At 56.8% G+C, this 16900-nt stretch overlaps 1 protein-coding gene across 1 annotated transcript; it reads left to right on the forward strand.

The window, feature by feature from the left end:
• The first annotated feature begins 7901 nt into the window (after window positions 1-7901).
• PKP3 (plakophilin 3) lies at window positions 7902-16458 on the forward strand. Its single transcript, XM_028094276.2, has 14 exons — window positions 7902-7982; window positions 9528-9723; window positions 11691-11770; window positions 11907-12532; window positions 12622-12745; window positions 13162-13366; window positions 13679-13853; window positions 14314-14431; window positions 14503-14673; window positions 14753-14938; window positions 15466-15619; window positions 15837-16029; window positions 16101-16188; window positions 16423-16458. The coding sequence occupies exons 1-14, from the start codon at window positions 7902-7904 to the stop codon at window positions 16456-16458; spliced, it is 2433 nt and encodes an 810-aa protein (XP_027950077.2).
• The last annotated feature ends 442 nt before the right edge of the window (window positions 16459-16900 follow it).

A 16900-nucleotide genomic window follows, 5' to 3' on the forward strand; every position in this document is an offset into this window, starting at 1 on the left:
TTTAACAACTTTTTTGAGCACCCACTACATGTTAGGCACTGAGGGGAAAGTGGTGAACAAAAGAGACAAGAATCTACCCTCATAGAACTTAGGTTCTGGTGAAAAGTGAGGAGGAGCAGACAATAGACACAAAGAAAAAGTCTAGTATGTTAGCTGATGGCAACTGTTGTAGAAAAAGAATTAAGCCAGGAAGGAGAATAGTAAGTTTGAGTGAGCCTGCATCTGTAAATGACGGTCAGACAAAGCCAGTCTGAGAAGGTGACATCCCAGAAAAGACCTGAAGGCTATCACGCCTACCAGTGGTGCCGCTGGGTAAAAGGTCAGAGGTGACACTTGAGGAATTTTTTTTTTCTAATTAGCAATAAACGCCTTTCACCACTCTTTTTCAACATCATATTGGAAACACAATTAACCCTTGAACAACACAGGGGTTGGGGGCAACAACCCCTGCACAGTTGAAAACCCACATATAATCTTTGACTCCCCCAAAACTTAACTACTAATAGCCTACTGGTGACAGGAAGCCTGACCAACAACGTAAACAGTTGACACATATTTCGTATGTTATATGTATCATATTCTGTGTTCTTAAGGTAAGCTAGAAAAAAGAAAATGTTATTAAGAAAATCATAAGGAAGAGAAAATGGGGGGAGAGGTGCACAAGGAAGGGGAGGTCCTGGCAGCTATATGGTACTGTACTGTATCCAACAAAAGTTCACAAATAAGTGGACCTGCACAGTTCAAACACATGTTGTACAAGGGTCAATTGTACCAGCTAATGCAATAAGACAAGAAAAGGAAATAAAAGGTATACATATGGGAAAGTAAAGGGTTGCATGCATAAGTGACTTTGTTTGCAGATGATCACCTATGTAAAAAACCCAAAAGAATCAACAAAACAACAACAACAAACCGTCCTGGAACTAATAAGCAACTGTAGCAAGGTTGCAGAATATAAAGTTAATACACAAAAGTCCCTTGTTTTCCTATATGTCAGCAATGAAACAATTAGAATTTGAAATTTAAAACAATACCCTTTACATTAACACCAAAAAAATTAAATACTTAGGTATAATTCTAACAAAATACACACAAGATCTATATGAGGAAAAGTGCAGAACTCTAATGAACAAACTCAAAAATAAGTGGAGAAATGTCCTGTGTTCATGAATAGGAAGACTCAGTATTACCATGATGCCTGTTCTTCCCAACTTGATATATAGAGTCAAAGCGATCCCAATCAAAATTGCAGCAAGTTATTTTGTAGTTATCAACAAATTAATTCTAATGTTTATATGAAGAGGCAAAAGACCCAGAAAAGCCAACACAATATTGAAGGAGAACAAACTTGGAGGATACTACCCAGCTTCAAAGCTGACTGAAGAGATACAGTGATTAAGACTGATACAGATGAAAAGTTGACAAATAGATCAATGGACTCAGAAACAGACCCACAGGGGTGCCTGGGTGGCTCAGTTCGTTAAGCGTCTGCCTTCAGTTTGGGTCATGATCCTGGGATCCTGGGATCAAGCCCTGCATTGGGCTTTCTGCTTGGCAGGGAGCCTGCTTCTCCCTCTCCCTCTGCCTCTCTCCCTGCTCGTGCTCTCTCTCTCTCTCTCTGAAAAATAAATAAAATCTTAAAAAAAAAAGAAACAGACCCACCTAAATATGATCAAATGATCTTTGACAAAGGAGCAAAGGCAAAATGATGGAGCAAAAGTCATCTCTTCAACAAATGGCTGAAACAACTAGATGTCCATGTGCAAAAAGTGAATCTAGAAACAGACCCTACACCTTCACAAAGGTTAACTCAAAATGGATCCCAGACCTAAATGTAAACCCTTAAAAGATAACATAGAAAATCTGAATGACCTTGGGTATGACGATGACCTTTTAGACATAACACCAAAGGCACGATCCATGAAAGTAATAATTAATAAAGACTTCACAATATTAAAACTTCTGTGAGGGCGCCTGGGTGGCTCAGTTGGTTAAGCGACTGCCTTCGGCTCAGGTCATGATGCTGGAGTCCCGGGATCGAGTCCCACATCGGGCTCCCTGCTCAGCGGGGAGCCTGCTTCTCCCTCTGACTCTCTTCCCTCTCATGCTCTCTGTCTCTCAGTCTCTCTCTCTCAAATAAATAAATAAAATCTTTAAAAAAAAAAATTTCTGTGAAAGACCATATTAAGAGAATGAGAAGACAAGGCACAGACAGGGAGAAAATACTTTCCAAAAAACACATCTAATAAAAGACTGTTACCCAAAATACAGAAAGAACTCTTAAGACTCAAAAATAATAAAACAAACAACAGAACAAAACTTTTTTTTTTTTAAGATTTCATTTATGGCACGCCTGGGTGGCTCAGTCAGTTAAGTGATAAATAAAATATTTTTTAAAGATTTTATTTACTTATTTGAGAGAGAGAGCACAAGTGGGGTGAAGGGCAGAGGGAGAAGCAGACGCTCCGCTGAGTAGGGACCCTGATAAGAGATTCGATCCAGGACGCTGGGATCATGACCTGAGCCGAAGGCAGACGCTTAACCTACTGAGCCACCCAGGCGCCCCAGAACAAAAATTTTTAAACAAGCCCCGATGCGGGGCTTGATCCCAGAATCCCAGGACCATGACCCAAACTGAAGGCAGACGCTTAATGGGTGAGTGAGTGAGGCTTTTACTCAGGAGGTAGGCAGCTCCTGGGGGAGCCTGGACTCTACCCTGGGGCATCTGAAGTGAAAGCTGTGATGGCCTGAGGGGGTTGAGTTAGCGTTTATACTCCTCCATCTGACTGGGCACAGAGGATGTGCTGGGTGGTCAACTGGAGGTGGGGACCCCCAGGGGGCTATTAGAAAAGTCTCTGGGGGTGCCTGGGTGGCTCAGTCGTTAGGCGTCTGCCTTCGGCTCAGGTCATGATCCCGGGTTCCTGGGGTGGAGCCCCGCATCGGGCTCCCTGCTCCGCGGGAAGCCTGCTTCTCCCTCTCCCACTCCCCCTGCTTGTGTGCCCTCTCTCGCTGTGTCTCTCTCTGTCAAATAAATAAATAAATAAATAAATCTTAAAAAAAAAAAAAAAAGTAAAAAATGGCCCAGAGACCTTAACAGGCACCTCACCAAAAAAGATACACAGGTGACAAATAAGCACATGAAAAGATGTTCCCCATCCCATGTCATCAAGGAAATACAAATTAACACAATAATGAGATCCCTCTACACACCTACTAGAACGGCCAAAATCTGGAACACACATCAAATGCTGACGAGGATGAGGAGCATTAGGAACAGTCTCTCAGTGCTGGTGGGAATGCAGAATGGTGTAGCCACTTTGGAAGACACTTGCCAGTTTCTTACAAAACGAACAACTTCTTACCATACAACCTAGCAATCACAATCCTAGATATTTACCCAAATGAGTTGAAAACCTTTGTTCACACAAAACCTGCATACAGGTGTTTAGAGCAGCTTTATTCATAATTGCCAAAAATTGGAAGCAACCAGCAAGCCCTTCAGTAGTTGAATGGATAAACTGTGGTTATAACCAGACAACCGAATATTATTCAGCACTCAAAACACACACACACACACAAACACACACACACACACACACACACACACACACAAAACACAAAAAAACTATCAAGCCATGAAAAGACATGGAGGAATCTTCAATGTTTATTACTAAGTGAAAGAAGCCCGTCTTGAAAAGGTTGCATACTGTATGGTTCCAATTCCGTCACATTCTTGGAAAGGCAAAACTACAAGAGCAGTAAAAAGACCAGTGGTTACCAGGGGCTGTGGGGCAGGGGGAGGGGTGACTAGGCAGAAGGTTTGAGGACAGTGAAACTACTCTGTGTGATACTATAATGGTGCATACATGTCATGATGTGTTTGCTCAAGCCTCCGGAATGCATGCCACCAAGCCTGAACCCTGATGCGGACTGTGGACTTAGGGTGATACCGATGTGTCCATGTAGGCTCATCAATCGAAAGGAATGTGCCACTCCGGCGGAAGACGCTGGTAAGCAAGGAGTCTATGCCCAGGCCGGGGAGGGGGTGGGGGGCGGCAAGGAAATCTCTGTACCTTCCTCTTAATTTTGCTCTGAACCTAAAACTGCTCTAAAAAATGAAGTCTTCTTTTAAAAAAATCAATGATAAGACTGTTGGTGGGAATGCAAGCTGGTGCAGCTACTCTGGAAAACAGTATGGAGGTTCCTCAAAAAGTTGAAAATAGAGCTACCCTATGACCCAGCAATTGCACTACTGGGTATTTACATTTACCCCAAAGATACAAATGTAGTGATCCAAAGGGGCACGTGCACCCCAATGTTTATAGCAGCAATGTCCACAATAGCCAAACTATGGAAAAAGCCTAGATGTCCATCAACAGATGAATGGATAAAGAAGATGTGGTGTATATATATACAATGGAATACTATGCAGCCATCAGAAGATGAAATCTCGGGGCACCTGGGTGGCTCAGATGGTTAAGCCTCTACCTTCAGCTCAGGTCATGATCTAAGTGTCCTGGGATCAAGCCCTGCATCAGGCTTCCTGCTCGGCAGGAAGCCTGCATCAGGCTTCCTGCTCGGCTCGTTCTTTCTCTCAAACGAATAAATAAAATCTTTTAAAAAAAAATGAAGGGGCACCTGGGTGGCTTAGTCGTTAAGCGTCTGCCTTTGGCTCAGGTCATGATCCCGGGGTCCTGGGATCAAGACCCACATCAGGTTCTCTCCTCCACGGGAAGCCTTCTTTGTCCCTCTCCCACTCTCCCTGCTTGTGTTCCCTTTCTTGCTGTCTCTCTCTGTCAAATAAATAAATAAAATCTTTTTAAAAATAAATAAAAATAAAAATTTTAAAAATTTAAAAAAATGAAATCTTGCCATTTGCAATGACGTGGATGGAATTAGAGGGTATTATGCTAAGCGAAATAAGTCAATCAGAGAAAGACAATTATCATATGATATCACTGATATAAGGAATTTGAGAAACAAGACAGAGGACCATAGGGGAAGGGAGGGAAAAATGAAACAAGACAAAACCAGAGAGGGAGACAAACAACAAGAGACTCTTCATCTCAGGAAACAAACTGAGGGTTGCTGGAGTGGTGGGGGGTGGGAGGGATGGGGTGGCTGGGTGATGGACATTGGGGAGGGTATTGCTACAGTGAGCGCTGTGAATTGTGTAAGACTGTTGAATCACAGACATGTACCCCTGAAACAAATAATACATTATATGTTAAATAAAAAAAATCAATGATAAGAACAAAGAAAATTAAAATCTGACAATACTTGGGGGGGGAGGAAGAGAAAAAGAAAACCTTTACAGAAATAAAAGCCACCTTAGGAATTTCAAAACATACGAATACCCATCATTGAAAACCCAGTCAAGAACACAGAAGACAAATTTGAGAAAAGTGCACCAAATGAAATGGAAAAGAACAGAACTAAAAGTGATTCCTGAGAAGACAAGAGATAAGGACACAGACAAGCCAGAAGACAAGAGAAGAAAAATATGTGATATAGCAGGAGAAAACTTTTCTGGAATAAATACAGGTCAGAATCTAAAGTCTGAAACACCGATGCCAGGAACTTAGGCAATGCACGTGCACACGAAGTCAGTGGGCGTCAGCGGTTAAGACCCTTGGGAGCACCGGGCAGCGTGAGTTACCGGCTCCAGCCGCTCAGGTCAGCGCCCAGGACAGCTCCCTGGGAAAGCCGCGTGCACCTGCGTCACACCTGCCTTCTCCAGAACAGCGCCTGGTGCGCAGAAGAGTTCAGGACGCAACCCGACAAGGGATGGATGAATGGATGAAGCGACGGGGGGGGGCGGGTGTTGGTGGAGCAGGCGGGTGGGTGGGTGGGTGCGGGTGTGGGTGGATCAAAAGTGCCGCGCCGCTCCCTGGGCTGCCTGGAGCGCGTATCCCTCAGCTACACCTTCCACACCAAAGACGCAAGGCAAGAGGTGGGGGCACAGGGGATGCCAGGTCCCAAGGGTCCCCCCCAGGATCCTCGGGGATTAGGCGCGGGGGCCACGCTACGCACAGGGCCAGGGCGGGGGGTGGCGCCCACCGCGCTAGGCCGGGTAGGCTCGGTGGAGGATGCGGGCCCTGGGCTGGATTTGGCGGGAGTCCAGACCGCGGGAGGTTGGAAGGTTTGAGAGCGTGGGCGCAGGTTCGCTGACAGGAAGCGCCCGGGACGCGACGCGCTCCGGGCTGCAGCGGAGAGGAAGCAAGACCGGCGCCTCTGGGCCCTCCAGCCAGCGAGCTGCGCCCCACATCTGGTCCGTCAATTCGCGCGAGGGCGTGGCTGATCTACCCCCACCCTCGTAGGCTGTGTGGCCCCAGGCCAACTGCTTAACCCCTCTGTGCCAGCGCGTGTTCCCCAATTTTGTTTTCAATATTATTTTGCTGTAATATCTTCAAGCTTTTCCTCATCGTCTGCTCCGTAATAACCCCCCCACCCGACTCCCCTTGTGCCCCTCCCCCAGCTCCAGGTCACTGAAGACAGCACTAGGGGGTCCCCCTTCCACCCTCCTCACCCCCCACTCTGGCCCTTGGTCCTTGGAAGCCTCCCCATCCTCCGCCCCCCTGATCTTCGTCCCTAGCTCCTCCTTCAGAGACTTTCCTTCCTTTCTTTTTTTTTTAAGATTTTATTTATTTATTTGACAGAGAGAGACACAGCGAGAGAGGGCACACAAGCAGGGGGAGTGGGAGAGGGAGAAGCAGGCTTCCCGCGGAGCAGGGAGCCCGATGCGGGGCTCCACCCCAGGAACCCGGGACCATGACCTGAGCCGAAGGCAGACGCCTAACGACTGAGCCACCCAGGCGCCCCCAGAGACTTTTCTAATAGCCCCCTGGGGGTCCCCACCTCCAGTTGACCACCCAGCACATCCTCTGTGCCCAGTCAGATGGAGGAGTATAAACGCTAACTCAACCCCCTCAGGCCATCACAGCTTTCACTTCAGATGCCCCAGGGTAGAGTCCGGGCTCCCCCAGGAGCTGCCTACCTCCTGAGTAAAAGCCTCACTCACTCACCCCAGGAGTCCCCAAGTCCCAGGTTCTCAACCTGATGGAGCACCAACATCCCTGGGGGAGTTAAACACAGGTTCCCAAGCCCTGCCACACAGATGGCCCTTCTATCTGTTTTCTAAGTTCCCTGGGTGTATCTTCTATTTGCCACAGACCTCCTCCAGGAAGCCCACCATCAAGCCTAAGCTTGAATCCTCCTTGTGCCCCCTCCCCAAGCACTGGCTACAGGGAAAAGGGAACTCTGGGGAGGACAGAACAGAAGGCTGGTTGCAGGGGTCCGACGTGGCTCCTAGCCTGGCGTTGAGCGTGGTGGTAACAGGTCCGGGCCATGACCAGTCCCCCTGGCCCTGCAGTGGTTAGAGAAAGTGCACCCAAGATCCCAGGCTTTCCAGGAGTACTGAGCCACAGAGGTGAGAGGCCCATGGTGGGGGAGGGGTCCACAGGTCCTCAGGAAGGCTCAACACAGCTTTGGGGCACTGGAAGCTCTCCTGGCCATGCCACTGCACCAAAGCCCCCTCCATCCCTCTGCAGCCCGGCCTACCCCTTGGGGCCACCCCACAAGCCCTTTGAACCCCCACCTGCAGCCTTGAGTCTGGCTTCCCCAGGCAGGCTGCCAGGCCAGGCCTCTGCAGGGCCCCAGGTGGGCCCAGGTAGACCCCAAATGGAGGGCGGGCCCTAGGCCCGTGCCAGGCGTGTGCCTCCAGGTGCACTCAGCGCCGCACAAACTTGTCTCCCAGGATTTTTCCACACAAAACACGTCTCCCAGGGAAGCAACCGGTCTGATGAGCTGGGTGTGCGGGCGTTCCCACCCCGCCCTCCTAGTGCCCCCACAGGCCTGTACTGCAGTGAGAGGCCACCCCGGACAGACACGCCGGGCCTGGGATGGAGCCCAGGACCCCTTGGCCTGCAGCAGTGGCCTCCGGGATGAGCCATGGGGCCGGCAGTATCCAGACCACCAGCACGGTAGGTCTCCCACCTGAGCACCCACCCTGGCCCAGCGGCTCCACCCCAGGCTTCACCTTGCGATTTTTGGGGACGCTCTGCTCCCCCTTGAACCTACCCCTACCCCTACCCCTCTCCAGCACTGACCTCACTCCTAGGCCTGCCTTCTGACTCAGACCTCCCTCCTCACCCCCAGGCTCCCCAACCACCATCCCCACCTGGGACCACATCCCCTGAAAAGACTGATTACAGATTAAGGCAAATGTCTTCAGGAGACCAGGGTAAAGGCCTCCCATGGGAGAGAAGAGGCTGTTAGAGTGAGCCCCACCGTGACTTCTCAAGGCGGGGGCCCAGGAGGTACCTGAGGCCACTCAGCCCCCACCCCTCCAGCCCTGGTCAGCTCACCCTTTGCCCCTACTCAGTCCACCAGGGGCCTATCCTGGATTCACTCCAGACCTACTCAGGAGGCCTTGCAGCATGCTGGTCCAGCTGGATGGGAGCACCCCAGGGAAACGTTCTGGGGGCAAGCCCAGCGAAGCCTGGGCCCCGCTCCCCACCCCTGCTGCCGACCCCTCCTCATCACTGTTCTGTCAGACTCCTGGGTTCTTCCTCCCCTGACACACACACCCCAGCTCCTGCACCCCCAGCCTGGGCAGGAGGGCCCCTCTGAGTCAATGCCCTGCAGCATTCCTGCCTACCTTGCCTTGTCAGAGCTCTGTTGAGCTGAGCCCTGACTCACGTGGAGGGAATGGCCTTCTACCCCATGGCCTGGGGGGCAGGAGGCCAGGAGGGGTGCCAGAGAGGGCCAAGCCAGCCCTTTGGAGGCCTCTACAGAAGTTGGGGGGATGAGGGCAACTTCTGGGGTCTACAGGACAGAGATCAGGAAGGTCATGAGCCTAGGGGGTGGGCCAGTCTATCTGTTTGCTTCTGGGATCTCTTGGGCACCAAGGATCAAGGTCCATAGGGCCCTCTTCTACCCTAAAACTCCACCAAGCCCTTTATCCCCAACCCTCACTCTTAGCACTGACCCCTGCCTAGCTCAGGGTTGGCTGCCTGGTTCGAGGGGCTACCTGGAGCCCCCAGTCACCCAGGCAAAGAAAACCCCTCCCCTTCAGACTCACGGAGGTGGCTGCCCATAGGCTCCCCAGTGGCCTACCCTGGCCCTTCCCTGACACGCAGGACAGTAGGGCCCATGGTGGCTTGGGAACAAAAGCTGGGAACTAAGCCGGGCCCAGATCCCTGCTGCTCTGTCCTGGGATGTGGAAGGAATAGGGAAGCCAGGCTAGGGTGCCGGCCTGTTCTTCCGCCCAAATTCCACCTTAAGCAGGTGGTGGCCCCTCCCTCTTACCTGGCCCAGGTGTCCCCGCCCCCAGCCAAGCTCAGGGCTGGGCTGGCGTCTGTCTCCTGGCCAGCTCTGGGCGAGGCCAGTGGGGAGGGGACTTCGGGGCCCGGACGGTGAAGACGTTCAGGCTGGAGGAGGCCCCAGCGGCCCAGGCCAGGAGCGGACCCGGGCCGGGCCCATCTGCCGCCATGCAGGACGGTAACTTCCTGCTGTCGGCCCTGCAGCCTGAGGCCGGTGTGTGCTCCCTGGCGCTGCCCTCTGACCTGCAGCTGGACCGCCGGGGCGCAGAGGGGCCGGACGCTGAGCAGCTGCGGGCAGCCCGTGTCCAGGAACAGGTCCGTGCCCGCCTCCTGCAGCTAGGCCAGCAGGCTCGGCACAACGGGGCAGCTGAGCCTGAGGGGGCCACCGAGGCAGCCAGAGGTAAGCGGATGCCCGCAGGGTGGGTGCCGGGCAGTGGGAACGGTGGCCGTGGGTAGAGGTGGTCTCAGTGGGTGTGGTGGTACGAGGGCCAGAGGCCGTGGTAGGGCTGGCGCTGGAGTTCAGCGCCCTGACTCACCGAGGCCTTGCACTGAGTCACCCACCCCGCCCCACCAGGTGTGGGAGAAGACGTGGGTGCGGCCTCCCACCATCCAGCAGGGACCCCCGGGGTCCTCGCGGCCAAGCCCGGCTGGGCCCCACCTGTCGCCTCAGCCCAGAGCGCCATCGGCACATGGCAGGATTGGCACATGGCAGGCCAGGCAGGGCCTGTCTCTGTCAGCAAACCCGGAACCTGTACACGTCCGGCCCCACATAACACAGGCTCACACACGTCAGTCCCACAGGGACAGAAGCACACCAAGGCACAGACACCCAGACTCCAGCATCCCTCCCCACCACCCCCCAGGCCCCAAGGGAATGAGCAGACAGAAACGCGAGGGGGCGGGTCTGGGGAACCTGGACCAGAGCCAACTGCCTGTCTGGACCAGGGTCTCCCTGGGGACTTGCAAGGGAGGGCCCCGGAGGCCTGACCCAGTTATTCTTCGTGAGAACAGCAAGTGGGGGAGTGCCTCCTCAGTGCCAGGCAGACCCCCGCGTGTGTGTGTGTGCACGTGGGTGTGGATGTGCGTGTGCCTTAAAGGGTCTCACACACACTGAGTTCAGGGCAGTTGCTCTGGAAATGCCATTTCCTCCCTTGCCAGGCTGCAGCAACAGGGATCGAGGTTAGATAGTAAGAGGAACTTCCCAGGATGTCAGGAGTCCAGACACCAGTTCTCACAGTGATTCACACGACCTTTAGAGGGCCCTTTCCCGGGACAGGTCTCCAGATGCGGGCCACTTGGGGGGGGAGGAGGGTCAGCCAGAGCAGCCTGGGTTCCTGAGTCCTCCCCTGCCTGGGCCTCAGCCTTGCTGGGGCTAAGTAGTTGGGTGCCCAGGGGTCATGGGGTGGAGGAGGGAGCAGGGAGGGGTTAATTACCACCCTGGCAACCCTGCCAATTAGGGGAAGGAGTATAATTTGGGGGTGGGAGTAAGGTCCCCAGGCTGGAGGTGTGCCCCCCCAGGCTGAGCCTCACTAGCGTCAAAGGGTTAATAGCCCCTGCCCAGAAGCCTCATTAACCAGGGCGGGTCTGGGGAGTGTGCTGGGAGGGGAGCCCCCAGACCGTCCAGCTCACAGAGGCTGGGGGAGAGGCTGAGGCCCCCTCCTTCGCCCACAACATGAGTCCTTTCAGCCGGTCACCTGGCCAGGCTCTCTGGGGACATATGACGTGACCCCAGCAGGGACCCTAGCAGAGGCTGATCCCGCCCCCCGCCCTGTCCAGAGACCATGGAGCCCACCTACCCGTCCGTTCCCGTGCTCTGTCTCCGTCTGACTTTCACCCGACTGTTGTCTGTCTAAGCAGCCATCCATCTGTCCGCCCTCCCATCCCTCTGTCCATCCTCCCTTCCAACGGTCCCACCAGCCCTCCCTCCTCCTCCCCCATCTCCCCACCCTCCGCCCACCCACCTGTTTGTCCACTCACCAGAGTCAGGCTGGCGCCAGCACCCCCGGTTCCTGTGTGGCTGGATGGGGTGGGTGTGGCTCTTCCAGGTGGGACAGGGGACTGTGTGTCCTTGGCAAGTGCGGCATCACTCCTGTGTGACCATAGCACAGGACGGGCTCACAGGAGGTCAGCGTTGCTTCCTGGAGGAGGGGGCCGGGCATGTGCCCTGGCAGGGATTGGAAAGCTGATGGAGTCCCTGGCACATTTCTCAGGTGACCAAGAGGTCAGGGGGGTGAGTGTGGGGGCGCCCGTCCCCCAGCACAGCTGGAGGGGCACAGGGGGCTGTGGGAGAGGTCCGACCAGGGCTGATACTGGAGGAGACTCATGAGCCATCTGACCCAGCCAGGCTACCACTGTTCCTGTCAACAGGCACATCCCGCAGTCAGTACCACACCCTGCAGGCTGGCTTCAGTTCCCGCTCCCAGGGCCTCGGTGGGGACAACACCTCTGTGAGTGACACTCTCCCCGTGCCCTGGAGGGTCTCGTGGGGGAGGCTGGGGGGAAGCTGGAAGCTCCAGGGTCAGGGAGAGGGACCAGTGAGCCCCCAACACCCCCTCACTGCTCTCCTCCCTGCCCTCCCTACAGACCTTCCGGCACATTGCCAAGCCCACCTACAGCCCTGCCTCCTGGTCTTCTCGCTCAGCTGTGGACCTGAGCTCCAGTCGGAGGCTGAGCTCTGCCCACAACGGGGGCAGCACCTTTGGGGTTGCAGGGTACAGGGGAGCCCAGCCCGCTGTACCCATGCCTACCCGGCCCCTATCCTTCCATGAGCGCGCTGGGATGGGCAGCCGGGTGGACTATGACACCTTGTCCCTGCGCTCGCTGAGGCTGGGGGCTGGAGGCCTGGATGACCGCTACAGCGTGGTGTCCGAGCAGCTGGAGCCCCCGGCTGCCTCTGCCTACAGGCCCTTCGCCTATGAGCACCAGGCCAGCTCCAGCCGGGCAGAGGCCCTGGACTGGCCGGAGGCTACCGAGGGGCCGCCCAGCCGGACCATCCGTGCACCGGCCATGCGGACCCTCCAGCGATTCCAGGGCAGCCATCGCAGCCGCATCGGGGCTGGGGCGGCGCCAGGGGGTGTCCTGGAGCCTGTGGCCCGAGCACCGTCTGTGCGCAGCCTCAGCCTGAGCCTGGCTGACGCCAGCCACCTGCCAGATATGCGTGGACTAGACAGCTACGGCGGCCACCGCACTCTGCAGAGGCTCAGCAGCGGGTGAGCTGGGCCTGGCCTGGGGAGGGGACTTCTGCCGTGGCCCTGGCCCGTCCCCAGGGTACACTGACCCCTGACCCTTGTCTCTACAGATTTGATGACATTGACCTGCCCTCGGCAGTCAAGTACCTCATGGCCTCAGACCCCAACCTGCAGGTGCTGGGAGCAGCCTACATCCAGCACAAGTGCTACAGCGATGCTGGAGCCAAGAAGCAGGTGACCGACCACCCCTGCTGGCGGACAGGTGGCTCGCTGGTCTATGAATACCCCTGCTGACCACCCTATTGGTCCCTGATTTCCGGCCCCTGACCACCTCTCACTGACGCCCCACGCTGACTGGGCAGACCCCATCTGGCCCAGAGCCTCCCCAGCAGAGAAGGGGGAGGAGCAAGTGATCTGCACACTCACAATACACCTGCACACCTGTGCACACGTCTGAGCACGTCCGCATCCAGCTACACACATAGGCATGCCTCTCCGTACGGCTGCATACGTCGATACACATCTGCACACACGTGTGCACACCCGCGTATGTCTCCGTCATCGGTATACGCCGCCATGTACTCGCACACATCTACACGCACCTGTGCGGTGTGCACATGAGTTCTAACACCACGTGCCCGTGCGTGCAGGCCCGCAGCCTTCAGGCCGTGCCCAGGCTGGTGAAGCTCTTCAACCATGCCAACCAGGAGGTGCAGCGCCACGCCACGGGTGCCATGCGCAACCTCATCTACGACAACGCGGACAACAAGCTGGCCCTGGTGGAGGAGAGTGGCATCTTCGAGCTGCTGCGGACGCTGCGTGAGCAAGATGACGAGCTGCGCAAGAACGTCACAGGTGGCCCTGGCCTCACCCACAGCCCCGTGCCAGCGCCCCTCCTTCCCTCTGCCTTTTTGTCCCTTTCTCTGTTCTCTGTCCCCACCACTGCCCTCCACCCCCACAGCTATTCCGGTGGCACATCTCCGCAGCTAGCCTCCAGACCCCTTGTCCCCAAGCATTGTGCTCTCTGCTGTGTCACACCCCCAGGACCTGCAGCTCACACGCAGGCTTTCTAGGGGGGCTCCTGGGGGAGGCTCCAAATGCTACCTGGAGGGGCTGGAGGGACCAACAGGTTGTCACTGACCGCGGCCGTGGCCCCACCTGCCCCAGGGATCCTATGGAACCTGTCCTCCAGCGACCATCTGAAGGACCGCCTGGCCCGAGACACACTGGAGCAGCTCACGGACCTGGTGCTGAGCCCCCTCTCCGGGGCCGGGGGACCACCCCTCATCCAGCAGAATGCCTCCGAGGCTGAAATCTTCTATAATGCCACAGGGTTCCTCAGGTGCATGGGTAGGGGGCGGTCAGCTGGGGGAGGCCAAGAGGGTGGCCAAGGGGAGAGAGCTGAGTGCCTGGAAGGGAGCAGGGGAGGCCCGGAGAAGGGGCCTTTGACCGAAGTCTGAGTGGCAAGGCGGAGCTGGCCCGGGGGTGGGGGCGCTGGCCAAAAGAGGCACAGGTGCTGATGCAGAAGCGGGACAGGAAGCTGGGTGTGGCTGACATGTCAGATGTCATAGGTCCTGGGGGCGCAGGCTCAGGTTTCATTACATCGGGGACTTCATCTGACATTCATAACCCCCACTCTGGACACTCAGAGGGGTGAATGGGGGATGGGCATGCAGAGAGACCAGGGCCAGCAGGTGCTAAGGGGTGGGGCCCAGCTCAGGGGAAGGAGAGGGCTGGGGCTCAGGGTCTCAGCCCTTGGGTTTGGTTCCCACTGGGGATCTCCGATCCGTCTCCACCCACAGGAACCTCAGCTCAGCTTCCCAGGCCACTCGCCAGAAGATGCGTGAGTGCCACGGGCTGGTGGATGCCCTGGTCACCTACATCAACCATGCCCTGGACGTGGGCAAGTGCGAGGACAAGGTGAGGGGCGGCCATTGCCTTAGGGCCCGGGGGGTTTCCCGTCCACTCTGACCACGGTCTGCCCTCTGCAGAGCGTGGAGAATGCTGTGTGCGTGCTGAGGAACCTGTCCTACCGCCTGTATGACGAGATGCCGCCATCAGCCCTACAGCGGCTCGAGGGCAGGGGCCGCAGGGACATGGCTGGGGCGCCACCCAGCGAGGTGGTGGGCTGCTTCACGCCTCAGAGCCGGCGGCTTCGAGAGGTGGGCACAGACCCGGGCAGCTGGGAGCTGGTGGGCCCCCCGGCCTGAGCCCAGCTGACCCTCCCCACCTCCCACCCAGCTGCCCCTCACGGCCGACACACTCACCTTCGCCGAGGTGTCTAAGGACCCCAAGGGTCTCGAGTGGCTGTGGAGCCCCCAGATCGTAGGACTGTACAATCGGTTGCTGCAGCGCTGTGAGCTCAACCCACACACGACTGAGGCGGCCGCTGGGGCGCTGCAGAACATCACCGCGGGCGACCGCAGGGTGAGGGCCCATGCCTGGCCTCGCAGAGGGGACACGCGGGTGAACAGAGAGGGCACAGGAGGGCTCTAGCAGTTTATTCTGTTGGGGCGGGATGGCAGGATGAGTGCAAATATGTGGATGAGCCAAAACATCAGAGAGGGGGACGGGACGTGCAGCCGGAGGCACACCTGAAGGGCACAGCAGGGAGCATGAGGCCAGCATCCCAAACCAGACAGGCCCCGGAAGCCCCCGATGTTTAGGTCCTATGCTGGCTTTAAGGAGAGGTTTGAGCTGAAGCGGGGCCAACCCGAGTCACACTTGGTGAGGCTCCCAGCCGGGGTGTGAAGACGAAAGCAGGGAGACCTCTTAGGGAATGGTGCACTGAGCGGGTGAGAGACAGTGAGGGGCCATTCCTGCCTCAGAATCCCCCAGATTGGCTGGGCAGACAGAGAGAGGGGGAGAGAGGGACAGAGAGAAGAACCAACCTAGAGTACAGGCCCTGGGGGCCGGGGTTTCGCCCGCTCTCACCAGCTCCTTCCCCCCTGCAGTGGGCGGGCGTGCTGAGCCGCCTGGCTCTGGGGCAGGAGCGTATCCTGAACCCGCTGCTGGACCGGGTTCGGACCGCTGACCACCACCAGCTGCGCTCACTGACTGGCCTCATCCGAAACCTGTCTCGGAATGCCAGGAACAAGGATGAGATGTGTGAGTCAGGCCGTCCTGAAGCCTGGGTTCTGCCCTCACCCTGCCTAGCTGGGTTCACACCTGGATCTTCTTTTCTGTTGTCCATTTGGGGGGGCCCATGGCAAGCTAGCCCTGGGTGAACAGACGGGAGGTGGGGGGGGACCGGAAGTGCTAAGGTGGCTGGGAGTGGAGGTGGAGGCTGGCTTCCCGCCCCCCTGACCTCCTGGCCTCCCGGCAGCCACCAAGGTGGTGAGTCACCTGATTGAGAAGCTTCCCGGCAGCGTGGGTGAGAAGTCCCCCCCAGCCGATGTGCTGGTCAACATCATCGCAGTGCTCAACAATCTGGTGGTGGCCAGTCCCATTGCCGCCCGGGACCTGCTCTACTTTGACGGGCTCCGAAAGCTGGTCTTCATCAAGAAGAAGCGGGACAGGTGAGCCCCTCCCCCACGCACCCCTGCCCACCGCCCAGCCTGTGTGTCTGCTGACCCCAGCTCCCCGCCAGTCCCGACAGTGAGAAGTCCTCCCGAGCAGCCTCCAGCCTCTTGGCCAACCTGTGGCAGTACAGCAAGCTTCACCGAGACTTCCGGGCGGTATGTTCTGGGGCAGGCCGGCGTGCAGGACGTCAGGGGGGCGGGGGTGGGGGGGCGGGGAGGGGGTGGACCGAGGAACTCCTGTGAGCAGGAGGCTCAGGGAGTGGGAAACATGGGAGAGGAGACCAGAGACCCAGAGAGAGGGGTCCAGGCCCAGACCAGGAAGGGTGGGGCCTGGGGAGAGCAGGGCCCCGAAGGCAGGCACCCTAACTCTGGGCCCCCTCTCCACTGCAGAAGGGCTATCGAAAGGAGGACTTCCTGGGCCCATAGGTGAGGACTTCCTGGAGGAGGAGGATGCAGCGTGGCCCAGCCTCCAAGGGACAGGCTCAGCTCTGCGCTGCTCACTGGCCAGCCCAGCGGAGGCTGATGGCCTGGGGCCTCTCGCTGGAGCCCCATGTGCAACTCTGAAGGGCCTAGGGCACCAGGGAGGGGATGGGGGCTGGTTGCAGGGACATGGCTTCTATAGGGCAGGGGGTAGGGCAGGGCTTGAGGCTGCTCTGGTGTGTGGGGTGGTGACCAGGTCTGGGAATATTCCCAGTGCTGGGAATAAAGGTGGCCGTGAACACAGCCCTGCAACTTTCTTCGGCTGGCCCAACCCGGGGTCCAATGCAGGGACTCAGCAGTGTCCCTGAGCACAACCATGCCTGCCCCTGAGGATACTCACACCCTGAGCACACCCAGAGGCTTCTCCAGGTCAGGAGCCCAGGATGAG

Source organism: Eumetopias jubatus, unplaced genomic scaffold (assembly GCF_037043125.1).
Source record: "Eumetopias jubatus isolate StellerSeaLion01/CBP00866 unplaced genomic scaffold, mEumJub1_p1.0 scaffold_13, whole genome shotgun sequence".
NCBI lineage: Eukaryota > Metazoa > Chordata > Mammalia > Carnivora > Otariidae > Eumetopias > Eumetopias jubatus.